General features: G+C 29.7%; 5 protein-coding genes and 1 long non-coding RNA gene across 16 annotated transcripts in view; 4 read left to right on the top strand and 2 right to left on the bottom strand.

Moving 5' to 3' along the window:
- Nucleotides 1–1,492: 1,492 nt before the first annotated feature.
- Nucleotides 1,493–2,468, top strand: LOC140669215 (uncharacterized). Its single transcript, XR_012047315.1, has 2 exons — nucleotides 1,493–2,121; nucleotides 2,421–2,468. It is a non-coding gene; the product is annotated as an uncharacterized lncRNA (long non-coding RNA).
- A 427-nt stretch (nucleotides 2,469–2,895) lies between these two features.
- LOC140669173 (protein arginine methyltransferase NDUFAF7, mitochondrial) lies at nucleotides 2,896–5,216 on the top strand. Of its 2 annotated transcripts, XM_072898748.1 has the most exons (6): nucleotides 2,896–3,644; nucleotides 3,837–3,944; nucleotides 4,017–4,298; nucleotides 4,388–4,504; nucleotides 4,585–4,611; nucleotides 4,921–5,216. In XM_072898748.1, the coding sequence occupies exons 1-6, from the start codon at nucleotides 3,333–3,335 to the stop codon at nucleotides 5,080–5,082; spliced, it is 1,008 nt and encodes a 335-aa protein (XP_072754849.1). In that variant the 5' UTR covers nucleotides 2,896–3,332; the 3' UTR covers nucleotides 5,083–5,216. The 2 variants fall into 2 exon arrangements, with proteins under 2 accessions (XP_072754849.1, XP_072754848.1); XM_072898747.1 differs by having other exon boundaries at nucleotides 2,899–3,644; nucleotides 4,585–5,216.
- Nucleotides 5,217–5,253: 37 nt separating this feature from the next.
- LOC140669170 (CWF19-like protein 2) lies at nucleotides 5,254–8,816 on the bottom strand. 2 transcript variants are annotated; one of them, XM_072898733.1, is made up of 12 exons: nucleotides 8,691–8,816; nucleotides 8,517–8,546; nucleotides 8,218–8,391; nucleotides 7,716–8,138; nucleotides 7,118–7,627; nucleotides 6,898–7,009; nucleotides 6,675–6,817; nucleotides 6,533–6,598; nucleotides 6,153–6,461; nucleotides 5,914–6,069; nucleotides 5,644–5,826; nucleotides 5,254–5,530 (listed from the first exon to the last, which is right to left on the bottom strand). In XM_072898733.1, the coding sequence occupies exons 2-12, from the start codon at nucleotides 8,517–8,519 to the stop codon at nucleotides 5,387–5,389; spliced, it is 2,223 nt and encodes a 740-aa protein (XP_072754834.1). In that variant the 5' UTR covers nucleotides 8,520–8,546; nucleotides 8,691–8,816; the 3' UTR covers nucleotides 5,254–5,386. The 2 variants fall into 2 exon arrangements, with proteins under 2 accessions (XP_072754834.1, XP_072754833.1); XM_072898732.1 differs by lacking the exon at nucleotides 8,691–8,816 and having other exon boundaries at nucleotides 8,517–8,656.
- On the top strand, nucleotides 8,764–9,608 carry LOC140669174 (cytochrome c oxidase assembly factor 5). Its single transcript, XM_072898750.1, has 3 exons — nucleotides 8,764–8,904; nucleotides 9,212–9,313; nucleotides 9,444–9,608. The coding sequence occupies exons 1-3, from the start codon at nucleotides 8,797–8,799 to the stop codon at nucleotides 9,483–9,485; spliced, it is 252 nt and encodes an 83-aa protein (XP_072754851.1). The 5' UTR covers nucleotides 8,764–8,796; the 3' UTR covers nucleotides 9,486–9,608.
- Nucleotides 9,609–10,102: 494 nt separating this feature from the next.
- LOC140669172 (uncharacterized) overlaps nucleotides 10,103–16,441 on the bottom strand; it is a 30,767-nt gene continuing 24,428 nt past the window's right edge. For 8 of the 9 annotated variants that reach the window (XM_072898743.1, XM_072898744.1, XM_072898737.1 and 5 more), the window contains 4 exons: nucleotides 13,138–13,375; nucleotides 12,743–13,054; nucleotides 12,179–12,480; nucleotides 10,103–12,075 (listed from right to left, as the gene is read on the bottom strand). In XM_072898743.1, coding sequence (XP_072754844.1) covers nucleotides 12,266–12,480; nucleotides 12,743–13,054; nucleotides 13,138–13,375 — 765 coding nt within the window. In that variant the 3' untranslated portion in view covers nucleotides 10,103–12,075; nucleotides 12,179–12,265. The remainder of the gene's footprint in view (nucleotides 12,076–12,178; nucleotides 12,481–12,742; nucleotides 13,055–13,137; nucleotides 13,376–16,441) is intronic. The other variant, XM_072898746.1, reaches the window with a different exon arrangement.
- Nucleotides 15,471–16,441, top strand: part of LOC140669171 (gamma-aminobutyric acid receptor subunit alpha-6) — a 117,709-nt gene continuing 116,738 nt past the window's right edge. The window contains exon 1 of the mRNA XM_072898735.1: nucleotides 15,471–16,278. The gene's annotated coding sequence lies outside the window, so the exon portion shown is untranslated. The remainder of the gene's footprint in view (nucleotides 16,279–16,441) is intronic.

Genomic DNA, 16,441 nt, shown 5'->3' on the forward strand with positions numbered 1-16,441 from the left:
TTCTCCTAATAACTCAGAAGCGAATTTTCGAGCATTTTAAAATACATTACTGCTCCTGAAGTATATTGCCGATATCTAAGTAAAATATTTTATTAATAAAAACTGAACTTTCGAGGATATTAGAAGACACATATTACTAATCGCGTACAAGAATATGTCAATTGCATAATCGGCATTAATTAACAGTGATTAATAAAGTTTCTTTTTCCGAAATTAATATATCAATCGTCCTGCTCTTAAAATTGTAAATTCAAAGCGACAAATAGATGAATTAAATGACTCAATTGATGATATATAAACTTATATATATGTACAATGAATAGCGCGCGCTTGTGGTTTTCTAGTGATATAAAAAGAATATCATTCGATAAAGAAATAGTAATTTAAAAAAAACTATAATGTTAAAGACTTATAAGCTTGCCAGAGAAAGTTGATAATATATGTCTCTATAAAACTATTTAACGAGCAATTGATTATTCTTACAAATGTGGACCCGATGTCTGTTGACTAATTAGCTGAGAAATCATTCAATAAAGAAAACAAATATAAATTGCCGAATTGAACTTTTTCATTCTTTACAGGTCGCGTTCGGGGAGACACTATTAACACTAACAGCGTCGTTATGTAAGGAATGAAAAACGTGTTTAAATAAATTACAATGAAATTGTTGTTTTATATATAATTCTATACATTTTTTCAAATTTATGAGAACGACGCTGTTAGTGTTAATAGTGTCTCCCCGAACGCGACCTGTAAAGAATGAAAAAGTTCAATTCGGCAATTTATATTTGTTTTCTTTATTGAATGATTTCTCAGCTAATTAGTCAACAGACATCGGGTCCACATTTGTAAGAATAATCAATTGCTCGTTAAATAGTTTTATAGAGACATATATTATCAACTTTCTCTGGCAAGCTTATAAGTCTTTAACATTATAGTTTTTTTTAAATTACTATTTCTTTATCGAATGATATTCTTTTTATATCACTAGAAAACCACAAGCGCGCGCTATTCATTGTACATATATATAAGTTTATATATCATCAATTGAGTCATTTAATTCATCTATTTGTCGCTTTGAATTTACAATTTTAAGAGCAGGACGATTGATATATTAATTTCGGAAAAAGAAACTTTATTAATCACTGTTAATTAATGCCGATTATGCAATTGACATATTCTTGTACGCGATTAGTAATATGTGTCTTCTAATATCCTCGAAAGTTCAGTTTTTATTAATAAAATATTTTACTTAGATATCGGCAATGTACTTCAGGAGCAGTAATGTATTTTAAAATGCTCGAAAATTCGCTTCTGAGTTATTAGGAGAACATATTTCGCAAAAAAAGGTATCGCTCTTCCCGCGGGATGAATGAGCATACTCGACCTTGTCTTTGACGTCACGCATTCCATAGTAAGAGGTAAGAGAGGGGAGACCACGGCGTACGCGACTCGTGACAGCGGTGAGTCATTCATTCCGACTTGGGCGGGCGTAGTGTGCGCACGTGTTTTTACTCCGACGCCGGCGCCGGCATGTGCGTTTCGCGTTCGGTCACCTCGAGGTCGAGCGCGCCGTACACGTTTCTCGCGACGATAATACGTAATAATAATACGAATAATATGTAATAATATTACGATAAATCTTAACGTGTTAAAGTACGTCTAAAATGACTCCGAAATAAAATAATAACATTCGATCTTAGTGACATATAGAGCGCTATTGTTTTTGACATTTGTCTCGACTTTGCCGCGATCGCGATCGTGTTTTCGTTCATTTATTCTGATTTTGATCTTTCTTTCGTTGGAGTTTGATCGTGCCCGACCTGTCGACTCCAAGTATGATTCTCGCGCGTGATAAAATGGGATTTTCGATCGTTCCGAAATTCGGGAGTGCTGTCAAAGTATCGCGCATAAAAGTGCGGGAGTGCCGTTCAATTATCGCGCGTTTTTACTTTTGTACGGTTTGAAATATTGCGCGATTTTATTTTTGTGCGGTTTCAACAAATTAAAATAAGTATATCGCGCGTATAAAACAATAGTTCCTGACGTCCCTTACAATCTGAATGTGAGAGGAGGAGGAGGCCTAGGGGAGGCATCCTGCGTCGGCGGAGCAACCCCAGGGTAAATATTATTTGTATATTAATTAATAAATGTCTTATACGAAATAATTTGATTCTTTTAGTTGAATGATTTAATCAAAAAAAATTCAGAGATAAAGATTTTTGTATTAATCTTATAAAAGTTTTTATTTAAAAAGAAAAGTTTTTTTAATTTACAAAGTTATTCCATATTTATATATATATATATCTGCTTATTATTGTACGCGTCGAATATAAATTTATTAAGTATAATAATAAATTATTTAATATTAATTATTTAAAATCGCTGCTATAATTTGGATTTTATTTTGTATGTTACAGATAACATATCTTCAATATCGACAACTCCGCTGTTGCGCATCAGTGTCGGTGAGTGACAAAAAGCTTTTATTATATTTTAAAGCAACGAATTTATGTAGAGATTCTGGTAGATAGAGATGTAGATTGTAAATAAATCCGTTGCTTTAATCCTCGGACGGCAGGATAACGTATTCTAGTGAGTTCTGAGTCAATTGTAGAATGTAAAAATAGCGTTTAATAAAAAAAAAAGAATTACCAAAAATCAAGATATTATTGGCAAAATTAGAATATTGACAATATTTACATGGTTATTCAATATTAAAAGTAAATTATTGCCAGTTTGGAGAAATAACAAATTATTTTTAGGTGAAAGTGAATAAGCAAAATGTGTTAATAAATTTTGTGGACATAGCACGGATCGCAACCAAAACTGTTTCGAATTATGTGTTATCCATTGAGAATATTCGTGGACTTTGGCTATGTAGTTCAATGTCCACGTTTTTACGTCCACAGAGGGCGTATCGCTTTCAGGGATCACGTAAAACCACAGATCTCTATACTATAGAAGTCTGTGCGTAAAACTGGGCCGTGGCGTCTCTCAGGCTTTTCTCTGTTAATAGAAGAGTTTGTTTTCTAGTGATTTTAACTATGTAGTAACAAAAACTTTTCTAATTCAAAAAATTCTCTATTCGATAATGTGTAATGTGTGATTGTGTCTAATTTCAAACAGATCTTATGTTCGTAATTGTTGGCAATTGTTGTTTACAACTACTATTATCAGGTATCAGCTGATATATAAAGTAAAATTTAACGTTGATTTAAAATTGAAAATTTCATGATTTTGGATCATTGGAATAAAGGAAATGTTTGGATGATGTTATAATAAAAAAAAAAAATCAGAGGAAGTCGATTGTAAATTATAAATACAGCAACATGAGATTACAATTATTACACACTTTTGAAAAATGTGTTAATACTTTTTCAATAATGAATATACATACAAAACAATATAGAAATTTCATTTTACTGAAGAGATTATGCTCATCAAACTATTTAGACAAAAAAGGATCAGATCTGTATCGTCAGTTGTATGCAAAAATATTAGCATGTGGTCCTATAACACTCGCAGAGTATATGAAAGAGATTTTAACTCATCCTACTGCGGGTTATTATACAACTAAAGATATAATTGGACAGAAAGGTGATTTTACAACTTCTCCAGAAATCAGTCAACTTTTTGGAGAAGTATGTAATTCTTATTATCTAAATGAATATAATCCATTTATTATTTTATAGTTGTATGTTTGATTATATAAAGGAATTATATAACTTTAATATTTTTTGTAAAAAAAAATTTCTTTTTTTCTTATATGCATTATAAGAACAATAATTATTACATAATAATAATTGAATTATTTTATTAATTATTGCTGATAGATTATAGCAATTTGGATAATCAATGAATGGAGGAAGATTAGCAAAGAATCTATCCAACTTGTAGAATTAGGTGCAGGAAGAGGTACTTTAATCAGTGATATATTACGGGTATATTTGCAGTATTGTTATATTTATAAATTAAATGTATAAGTGAAAAAATTATAACTGCTTATTTTTTAGGTATTTAAAAAACTAAATGTTTTGAATAAGACATCAGTTCATTTAGTGGAAATTAGTCCTGTTTTATCTATGATTCAAGCAAAGAAATTGTGCACAGAAAGCAGAGATAATGAACTAAGAGTCAATGAAAATCAGAAAAATTCCATCACACATTATAGAGAAGGTGTTACAAAAGATGGAGTAAAGATATATTGGTATTACACTATCAAGGATGTTCCCAGAAAATTTAGTGTATTTGTGGCACAAGAATTTTTTGATGCTCTGCCAATACACAAGTTTCAGGTATCCAAATTCAGGATGTTAATACATAAAATGAAGAGTATATAAAATATATAAAGAGTAATTATGGCAAAAGCTATATTTAATTTTAGAAAACTGACAAAGGTTGGAGAGAAATCTTAGTGGATATAACACAGGAAGCTAAACAAGAAAAATTTCGATATGTACTTTCACAAATGCCAACAGCTGCTTGTAAAGTATATTTATCTGTAAGCATTTATTTATTATTTTATATTACAGCATTTAAATTCTGTACACAATAGATTAATGTCAAAGCATTATCTTCCAGCCAAATGAGAAAAGAGAGCATGTGGAGGTAAGTCCACAGTGTTCTATAATAATAGATTATATGTCCCAATTTTTATGGGAATGTGGAGGCTTTGCTCTAGTGATTGATTATGGTCATGAGAGAGAAAAGACTGATACATTTCGTGCATTTTATCAACATAAATTACACGATCCCTTGTTAAATCCTGGAACTGCAGATTTAACTGCTGATGTTGATTTTTTATCAATGAAAGAGATTGCAGAAAAAGATAATAGATTAATCACATTTGGTCCAGTAACACAAAGAAAGTTTCTTAAAAGTCTTGGTATTGATTTACGATTAAAAATGATTTTACAGAATGCTACTAATGTTCAGAAGCAACAAATTGAATCAGGATATCATATGATAACCGACGAAAACAAAATGGGAAATTGTTTTAAAGTATTGTCTCTCTTTCCTTTTGTCTTGAAAGACTATTTGAAAAAATGGCCAGTAGCAGGATTTCAGAATCAAGATTAAATGCAATCTTGAATTGTTTTTACACATTACTAGGATATGTATTTATATTTTTCTAATCATATTAATTATATAAATAACATACATATGCAGAGTGTATATATACTGGGAGAACTATGCTTCAATAACATTGTAGAGAAATAAATTTATAAACAAGATTTGTATATATGTTTGTATATGTATATATAAATATTGTGTATGCTTGTATTATACATTTCTGTTGTATCTTTTTAAGAAAAAGAAGTAATTATGTATTAAATCTAAATTCGTATAAATCAAAAAGATATAAATTTTTTGAATATAATTACTAAATATCTTCTGATTGTGAAGAATCATATTTTTTCCATATTTTTGTAAACTTTAGCGTTTTTTCTCTTTGTTCATCAAAACTCTGTTTTTTTGGTTTTCGCCATAAGTTACAATCCAAATCCAGCATTCCACCTATTATTTCCTAGAATAATACAAATAAAATTTGAAAATATTGAAAATAAAATGTATTTTCAGTATATCAATTGACATTTACATAAAAAATTATGAAACTTTAGAAATTTTATTGACTCTCACCTCGGCAAAATTCTTTGGAAACATGTCTTCATCCTCAATTACATGAGCATAACCGGGATGTGAAGCAAACTCTATCATAAAATATGATAGACCGTTTGGTAAAGCGTGACGTATATCTTTATTTTTTAAATCAATTATTTTCTTGTTAATGGACCATTCAGTTTCACATTCCAATAAAGCTTTCTATTTAAAAAATCGGAGATAATATATGTAATTTCTTTAAAGATTAGAATAGAACATTTTTTAGATTATAATTCAATGATGTATTACCTTAAAGTACATTGGTGCTGATTCACCAGTTTCTTTTGGCAGCGGAATACATTCTAATTGCATATGTGAAAATTTACGACGTTTTTTATACACTTCAAAAAATACTGGGTAAAGATCTTCTTTCATAAACATTTTTATCAATTTTCTTTTAAATTCCTGTAAAGAAATGTCATATTATGTTAGAACAGCTAATTATAAAAGTATAATAATTTGTTATATATAATAAAATTAAAACTCACGTTCAGTTTATACCATACATCTTCATCTAATTGTAACTGACAAGATATGTGCTCCATAGGTGTCAATATACATTGATTAGTAGTCAAGGAAGTATAAGCAGGTAAACTTAAGCAAATCATAGAATCCATTGTAACTATCATGTGTTTTAACATGTTCTTTGAATCTAAACACCACAAACAATTTTCCATTCTATTAGATAAATATTTGTGCTCTTTAATTGCATGCGAACGCTCTCGCCTGTCTTGTTTCATTTCAGAATCTGTTCGTGCAATTTGTTGTTCATATATATCGTCTACATGATCTGTTTTCTGCAAGAGGATATAAAAATATTTATTTTGAGTTTCAACATTTATAATTTTAAATTTATTCAGTATGTTACCTTAACAACAAGTTTAGTAAACATTGCATCATCTTCGTTTGTAAATCTTCCTTTTTCTCGTTGAAACTATAGTGAAAATGTATCAGTTTAAATTTATATTATTAAAATCCTCTAATCAATATTAATCAGTTTAATTACTTACTATTTCTTGTAAGGAATATTTATCATCGTCTGCAAAATACCGTACTCTCTCACCAGAAACATGTGTCTCTGCAGGTTTCTTCTTTCTATAACTTTCTGCAAATTGCTTAGACTGACTTCTAGATTGAATTGGTCTTGCAACACCTAGTACAAAGTTTCATATTATTTCTAACAATAGTTATTAATTTTTACAGTTGAAAAAAATCATTGAAAAGAGAACATACCTTTTGCATCAGTTTTTGTAAGAATCACAGTTTCTTCTTGTACATTAATATTGTTTGCTGCAACAAGCTTTCTTGCCTGCTCTAATTGCACTTTAAGCTTAGCTGCCAATTCCTAGGTGAATAAAATAATTCTAGTAAAAATAATTCTAGTAAATATAAAACACACACTGAAATAAGTTAAAAAAAAACAATAAATAATAAAGACAGTGTAATAGCATACATTATCGCCCATTATTTCAGCTTTAATAATTTTTGCTCCTAATTTGTTCATTTCTGCTTCTGTTAAAATGCCAACAGTTTTGTTTTGATCCTTATTTATATTACTAATATTCTCTGTTTTGATTTCTTCCACCTTCGATAATTCAATTAACTCAGATTCATGCTTTCTCTCATCTTTTTTATCTTTCTTCCAATTTTTTATATGATTACTAGTAGATCTGTGTGTACTTTGTTGATAATAATTGTCATTATCTTTGGGTCTTTGATAGCTTCGTTTTTTCTCTATGTGATGTGAGAAATAGTCAGGTGTATTATATTTTCCAGTGTGTTCTCTACTTCTAGATTTAGATCTAGATCTACTTCTAGATCTAGGACGATTTCTTAATCTTGAAATTCCACGTGAATCTTTGTTATGTCTGTCATTGTAATGTTTTTTAACATATAGTTTATTCTGTTCAGAATTTGACATTTTTTCTGCATTGATTATCATTGACTGTATAGTTTCTAGAGACTACAAAGAAAGATTCATCATTTATATTATTATATTAATAATTAGTTTAAAGCATTTTTATATTATTTTTATATTTTAATTAACTTACACCCCAACGTTCTGCAGCCACTTCTTCTAGAGTTTTACCATCTCTATGAGCTTGTTCCTCAGCACGCCGGAGACTTTTTTTTAGCCAGTTTGCATCCAAAATTTGTGGATTATCAAATCTTCCTGGGTTAATTTGAGGTAATCCATCACCTCCATCTTTCCAATATGGATTTAACTCTCTGTCGCTTTGTCCTGGTTTATCCAGGAGATTTTTGGCTTTGTCTTCCTCTTTCTTATCCGATTTTTGGTTTTTTACATCAGATTTTGATACATATGGAAGAAAACTTTCCACATTCATCCATTCATCTCTTTTAAGCAGATTTTCTTGTGTCTCACTATTAACAAGATTTTCAATGTTATGTAAAGAAGTTTGGTCTTCAACTTTTTTTTCTACCCATTCCAATTTGTCACTGTCATCAGAGTCCTACAAAATATATTGCATAATTTCTAGATCACAAATTCATATAAGTATTAAGTATAACATTACAAGCTTTGATACTCACACTACTTGAAGATGAGCATTTCTTCTTTTTCTTATATTTTTTATTACTTTTCTTTTTATCGCTTTTCTTCCTTTTAGACAAAGACTTTTTGCTTGATTTTCTATGTGTAGAGACAATATCTTTATCGCTAGATTTTACCTTGTCAACTTGCAGTGTACAAGTAACTAATTGTTCCTGAACAAAGAAATTACAATATTATATACATATATATATAAAATATATTTATTATATGTAAATCTATTTACTATATTTACAATTTTGTATTTATAAAAAAAGAAATAAATTTAAATAATAATTACCATAATTGTAAGTTTTACACAAGCTGTAAACTATAAAAAACTTGTGTATTTTTAAATGATTTAAAAATTTTCTTAATTAATGTAGATATTTACGTAAAAATCTTTCTTTACGTATTTCTAATATATTAAAAAAGTTTTTCGATACTATAATAATAATAGGTTAAATCTGTTTACGTCCACGGTCCACAGAGTCCACTGTGACTGTCTACTGTCCACACGCGTCTTTTAGGTTATTTGAGTCGAATAGTCCGAGTAGTCGAAGAGTGTTTTGCTATTCAAAATGATGCAATTTGAAGAAGAAGGCGAAACATTGAAGGACAAATCTCGCTGCGCAAATATTCGCGCTGATTTAAAATTGTGTTTGCTCCAAAGTAACTGCTGCAAAATTGTAAGTAAACACGAATTACTATTATAACCTAGCAATATGCATTCTAACGTTTATTATGCGCGCATAAATAAGATGTAAATATGAAAATAAAAAATAGATACAAGTTTTAGATGAAAAATAAAATGTTTTATCTTCTGGTAATATATTTTTTATTCTTTGAGCGACGTATTAAATAAGTCTCAACTAACAATAAGATATCCATTGATATCCAATTGTTACGTATTTCCATTTCCGATTTTCAAAATTTTTCTAAATTCAGAAACTTGTATAAATATAAATTAAGTACGTTATTTTATTTTCTTTGCAGTACAAGCATACTCCTAGAGAATGCCTTAAGATACATGATGGTTCAGTACCTGACGAATGCTTTGCTTTGCGAAACACATTCTTTGATTGTAAACATTCTATAGTAAGTATAAATAAATTTGCATATTAAGTTGTGGATATTAGGAAAAGAAATTGCAATTTTATTTTTAAGTCTACAGGATTTATATGGATTTACATAGATTTATTTTGCTTTTTTTTTTATCTTTTCATAGATTGATGGCAGAAGAAGGTTTAGGGGTCCCAAAGGATATTAATTGTCTAATAATATATATTTATGTATATATTTATATATAATTTATTATTGTATACAGTTAAATACATATAATTTAACTATTAATGAATAATTGTATTTCTCTTTAATTGAGTAATCATAATTTTGGGAGGAATATTTATGTAAATATAAACAGATAAGAAAATGCTAGTGTAACTTATTGATAAGAAAGAGAAAATAAACTATGATGTTAGAAGATTTATTATCTGTTATATTTCGTTGTATGTACATGATTTAATAAATTTATTATACTTATTAAGTAGCAACATGTCATCAATATCATATAATTCATTGTATTTGTTTATGTATATTGTAATATAATTTTCAAGAAAATTGTTTTCTTTTAAGATAACCAATTGTGATTTAATAAATACGATGTTTTGTATGATAAAGTAGCAAAGCTATCTTAAAGAGGCATGCTTTTCTATATAGAACATACATTTTTTTTTGTAAGCAAACAAGAGACGTATCTTTTCTTAAAGAACAAAAGTGGTCCTATTTTAACTCTTTCAGTATTCTATAATTCAGATATTAATTTTTAACGAAAATATATGATAAACTGATTTTTTTTTCATTTTACGATGCTAAGTATATAATAAACCATACATAAAATCAATAAAAATGATACTGCAACAAAAAATAAAGTAAAAATGTTTTTAATAATTAAATAAAATGAAACTATATATAAGAGAAAGATTATATTTTAAATTATATTTAATCTGTTACTGAAAGGGCTAAATGTGATGTCCAATCTCTTTTTTTTTTAATATTAAAATTTTTCATATGTTCCCACGAAATATCATGCAAAATCTAAACATATTTTGGTACAGATATGCAATAAAAAAATGCGAATGTAGTAGCCAAATGTTTTATTAGCGCAGTTTAATTATAATCAATGCTTCTTGTTTTAATGATGTACATATTATAGACTGGACACCATTGTGTGACTACCGCTTTATGTACCATATCTCACAATTGCGCTTTTTTGTTGCAGTGAATCGTAAACACGAATGCGTGTATCGAACATGATACGCATATAATCACAGTAAAATCGCGAATTTTCCTTACTTTCCATTTTTTCTTATAGTTAAGAGTTATCTTGTTCCACTTTGTATTCAGCGAGTACGAATCCAGCGTATGATAAGTACGCCATCGAGTCGGGTAATTACAAATCTACTGAGTGACGATCACGCCTGCGTAATCATCCTAGCTATTGTCTGTATGCAACACAAGCGTATATTGGCTGTATGATTTTTTTTTGTACTACAATGCCAACTCACACTACTCTTTCACTCATTATGGCTATAGGCACCTAAAAAATGGGATTTGTATAAGCTTTTCCCGCACATGCCTTTATTCTATTCTCATTTCTTTCCAATAGAGAGAGATTTACACTGAATGTGGATAAAATATGAATTTAAATAACAAAAATAAAACTGTATTAAATATAAATAACTTTTTTTTTAATAGTCGGTTATATTTTCATATTTTCATAATGCTACTATATAGAAAAAGAAAGATTAAAACTTTTTATTTTTTCAAAAAACGATTATACCTGCATGTACTTAACATCGTTTATTCCTTCAAAGATAAAAATTATCTTTATCTAAATCATAATTTTTACAATAAAAGAATTGTATCTTTTTTATCATTTTCTGAAAGAGTAATATTATAATTAGATAAAAGTTTGTTAAAGTTTTTTGGAATTGTAATCCACATTTGCATTTGCCGATCAAATTTCGCGAGCGTCAATAATCCGCATATCTGAATATATAATATCAAATATAAAGATAATCGATAAAAGGCTTTAAATTACACTCTATTGCGTCGGCTTTCAAAGTTTTACTACCTTGTATCTAAATCATCTAAATTGATTTTAATAATAGCATTTTCAAGAGTAGATTTCAAGAAGATTTATCTTTCATTGTGATATATACGCTCGCTCAAATATCACAGTTTATCGAGTATGATATGTAATTAGCGATTATTCGATAGTTACCAATAATGTAAGAAAAGTACGTTGCATATATTAATATGGTTATGTATATCGCGCGATACCCATAGAGTAACCAAAAATCGTTAATCAATAATACGGTACATCGTTATCTATTCCATGTTGACGCACTGAATGTTTCTACTTCCCAAGAAATTAAGTATCAAGGATTCTTCCACCTGTATATAAGGGATTATTTCTTGGATACCTGTTTTGCATTAAGTATAAATGCGATACTTTCTGCTGCCTACATATCAATTTTATCGCTATTTGTTCTGTACTTCCGTTTCGTTTGGTGATCCTATTTGGGTAACGCTCGTTTGTATGATGAACGAAATAGTAAAGTCGAAAAATACAAACAGGTCCAGTGGCGTATCTAGTCGAGCATGCTGTTTCGTCGATTATTCGACAAGACTTATCTAAAGCGTATACGAAGTTGCGCTTCTTAAAATAGATAGTACGATAGTAGAAATCACAGTGTCTCGTTTGTAGGCGGCATTTGCGACGATATATTTGACGATTCCTGCAAAAATCAGTATCGTGCTTTCTCTTGGCAACCGCTATGACTTGGATTGCCTTTCTGCAATCAAAATGACAACTATTAATATTAAAAATATATTAAGATATTAATATCTATTTTCAGCCACACATAAAATGTAAAGGATTTAAATGTGATACAATACCGTTTCATTTTGATTTTCCTGTGGAGAGATGCACGTAATGCAATTCGATACAATACTTCTCGCAGAGTCTAATAGCTGGGTAAGAAATCAGAAACACACGGAGGGTCTATAAAGCCCGGTGTATCCGCACAGACGTGCGCGAAGTGCCGGTAAAAGTATTGCCGCAGCAGATAAATTGTCCTGCAGTTGCGAACACTCGCAGATTAACAGATACATCTTGTCGCCTTGCGATATCGATTTGTGCAAAGTGATGCGCCTCAGACCCACCGATTTTGGCAAATATCGATACATCATTCGCGCGCCTATGATATACAAAAGGTCAAATCATATCTTGATATAGTATCAGAATAAAATAGAAAATAATTGTATACATCTCTATACATCTGTATCAGAATGTAACTACTTTATATATATATATAGAGAGAGAGAGAGAGAAACATATATAATAGCACTTTCTATATACAATAAATAAGAAAAATTTTATCATATAGATTTTTAATTTTTAAAAGCTCTCGAATTGAGGTATTGCTAATAAAAAAAATAGGAAGAAATGTATTTATTTACCCGTCCAATAGAGCCAATTTTGTTCAAATTTAAGACCATCGTCACCCTCGAAAACTTTGAAAATCGACACTATGTAACCGGTGGACGGAATGGGTGGTCTTCCACCGGGTGGTTCGAGCGGCGGTCTTGCGATAGTTGCTACCTCATTGAACAGATCCAATGTGTGATTGGCCGCATATCTGAGATCTCGGGGCTCAAACTTACGTAAAGCCGCACATTGCACTTCATTGTAAAAGTCCGTAGGATCCGTGTTTTGCTTGTTTATTAGATAATATGTGATGAATGGGAAATCCGCTGAAAGAGATGAAAAATCTTAACTAAACAATCTTAAAAAAGACTCTTCACATATTGTCACATATTCTCTAAACCATGAATATTCTAAAAACTTTATGTACCGTTTTTCTCCATATTCGTGAGCAAGATACTTTGTGACGCAGTGGGTGCTAACTCGGCGACTAGTTCTGCGGCGGTATCGCGTTGTAGAACCAGCGGACGAGATACTGGAGATTCAATTAAAGGATCTAGAGGCTCCAACGGTGTCATAAAATGCGCGAGAACACACTGCTTCGGATCCTCGACCTCGAGAACTGATAGAGGACTTCCCGGTCTCTTCTTGTCAGCGACAGGAGCATGCTTTGAATAAATAAAAAGTCACAAAATAAAATTATAAAACAGAAAAAAACGGGAATTATATTATTTAAATATTGTGGTAATGTTTAAAGATTTGTTGTACAAAAATTATATCTTATGATTAAAACAATTTTTCATTAGCTAATTTATCAAAGAATTTGAAATAATTTTTTATGATTGCATATTATTTATTATTAGACTATAGATATAATAAATTTAAAAAATCTGAATAAAAATGATTGCAAATATTAAATTTAGGTAATTTTTTATTACTCATATTTTTTTTAAATGCTATGGTATTAAAATTTAGGAAATACAACTTATAAATTTAAAAATTTTTGCTTTTTCGAATTAGTTTTGTCTCAATTCAATCAAATTTTCTATAAAATAAAATTATATTTTTTATTATTATTATTTTATTAATAAAATAAAATTGTATATTTTATTATTATTAGTTTTTTTATTATTTATTATTATTTTTATTATTATCATTATATTTGATAAATAATGACAGATTGTATGAATAATAGTGTACAACAATTATAAAAATAGAATTTTTAGAATTGTATATATATATACATATATAAGATAAAAAATACAGGTAGCCTATTTAAAAAAGCTTGACTACTGTTAAACTTTATCAACTTTGTTAATAATTATAATATAGATATAAAAAGTTACTTTTTTTAAAAAATAGGAATTCCTGTATTTTTCATCTATTATGTATGTATATATACACTGTCCGATTTTTGTAATAAATTAATTCTAATATCTTTTTAGCATATGTACACATTTTTTTGTAAATCTAATTGAAATTATTTTTGATGAATTGAATTAAAGAGTCAATTTAAATAAACTTCAATAAGTTTGTAATAAACAATTTTCTGATTAATGTTATGTTTTTATTTGTGTGATCATGTTCTTTTAACAAAATTTAATTATTGATTTAATAATCAATGTATGACGAAAGAAAAAATTGATAATAATTGATACAATTGACTTTTTCTATGAATTTTCGTTAAAAAAAATAATGTTTGAATTAAAGAAAGTTCTCACGTGTACAAAAACTCTCGCCCTTTTTGTTCGTTTTTTTAACCGAAAAGGACGATGACCATTACGTTATCAATATCTAGTCCATCTTTTCCTTCGTTGATAAAGATATCGATATGAAATAATGCAATATGATGCAACCTCATATTGACAAGGTGTTCTCAATCGTATTCTCGTACACATAAATTAAAAGTTTGACAGTTAAAAGCCTTAGTAGTTGATATATTAAATACTACATTATATAGAAGAGATTAATTCCTAAAATTAAAAAAAATATTAAATCACTTTAATTTTCAATTTAACCATCGGATTGACAGAACATGATAGTATATATTTATAGCAAATTATAATTGTATTATACAATATCTTCGATGTTTTTCTTTTATTACCTGCTTTGACATCGTCGTTAAGAGAAAGATGCTGTAACCTCATCTTCTAAATTCTATACGCAATTGCTATACATACGCTGTTTTGTTTAAAGTGGCTTTTATCGCATAAGTATGCAAAATTTTAATTTATATTTTGAATTATGTATATACATATTGTATCCTGTTCCCTACCATTGCGTACGTCAAGCTATTTTATTTTTTTCATTACAACTGTGGTTATGTATTTACTGTAGAAGTACAATAGATCTTATCAACTCCACAGTCTATGATCTTATTCCATAAAATATAAAGATAGACTATTGACTATGCATTATTTGTCTTAAGAAAAAAAAGAGAAAATTAGAATTATTTTTGTGTTCTCTTTACATCAGCAAAAATAAGAATATTTATAGCCTTGACCCTTTCCCTTCTCGCAAGTTTTTCCATTTCGATCTAATATATAATACAGAAAATACAAAAAATTACGTTAGATCTATTTTTATATTTATCATATCTATGTCCAATTCGAAGTATCTATGAACACGTGGTGACATCCTCGCGCTGATTCGCGGACCGCGACATTGCCTCACTTCGCTCATCTCGCGTCGCGAGGGGTACCAACCGTGTGTTATACGCCGAGAAATTTATTATTGCAAAGTTGCCATAAATTTTAAATTTTCGATAAACTCAAGTTCGCCTAAGAAACGTTGCGAGTGTTGGACGAGGTAGCGGACGTTTCTTCGCGATCGCGTTGATTTATGCGTTTCGAAGGTGCGTCGTGAGTGCAATAAGTATTCCGAAACGATAAACAAGTAGCGGGCAACTGTCAGATCGCGATATTTGACTCGCGTTTATCGTAATTAGCCATACTTTTCCATACGTGAATAAAGTGGCAAAAGACAGTACTAATGGCGGCGTAACGGATACCGCGATACAGCGAGAAAAGACAGAGTTATTTGAATATCAGTGCACCGGCAAGTGTCAAACTGTGACAATTCACCTCCGTAATCATAATTAATTATTTTTCCAATTAGCGTGTACATACATGTAGGAGTAAGTGTTCGAAATAATAGATCATCGCCGCGTCGTATGTAACGGATTTGCCGTGAAAAGTGATCAAAGATCGTTGCGTTTCGCGTTGATTTATTCGCGTCGAATACGTCACGAGTGAAGTAAATCTTCGGGAGCGCCGTGCAAAGTAACGTGCGAGTATCGAATCGCGACAATTAATAATACAGTACGCGCTTTTTCGATCAACACGTGTGTATATATATATATATTTATCAGTATCGAAAACAGAGTAGAAGCAGTGCTCGAGTCGCTTCGAATTTCCGAGAATCGAAGTCGTGTCGCGTTTCGTGCAACGTCGCGAATGTGTATGTGTGCGTGTGTGAAGTTACAAGAAATCCGTGTGCAATAAAGCGAGTATCTAAAACAATTGGATCACGTGGATTAAGTAGATTACGGAAGGGATAATAAGGACGGCAGGTGAGAGAGTTGATTAATTATTTAAAATTTTTTTTCTTTTAATATCCATTGCTGAGATATCTATATATATAATGATTAAAATTTTGAAATTCATGTCAGCGTCTCTTTTTCTCTCTACGTAATTTGAGGTACATTAGTATGTAAATAGTACCTGCTGATGCAA

This window comes from Anoplolepis gracilipes, chromosome 9, assembly GCF_047496725.1.
Source record: "Anoplolepis gracilipes chromosome 9, ASM4749672v1, whole genome shotgun sequence".
In the NCBI taxonomy this organism is placed as follows: Eukaryota; Metazoa; Arthropoda; class Insecta; order Hymenoptera; family Formicidae; genus Anoplolepis; species Anoplolepis gracilipes.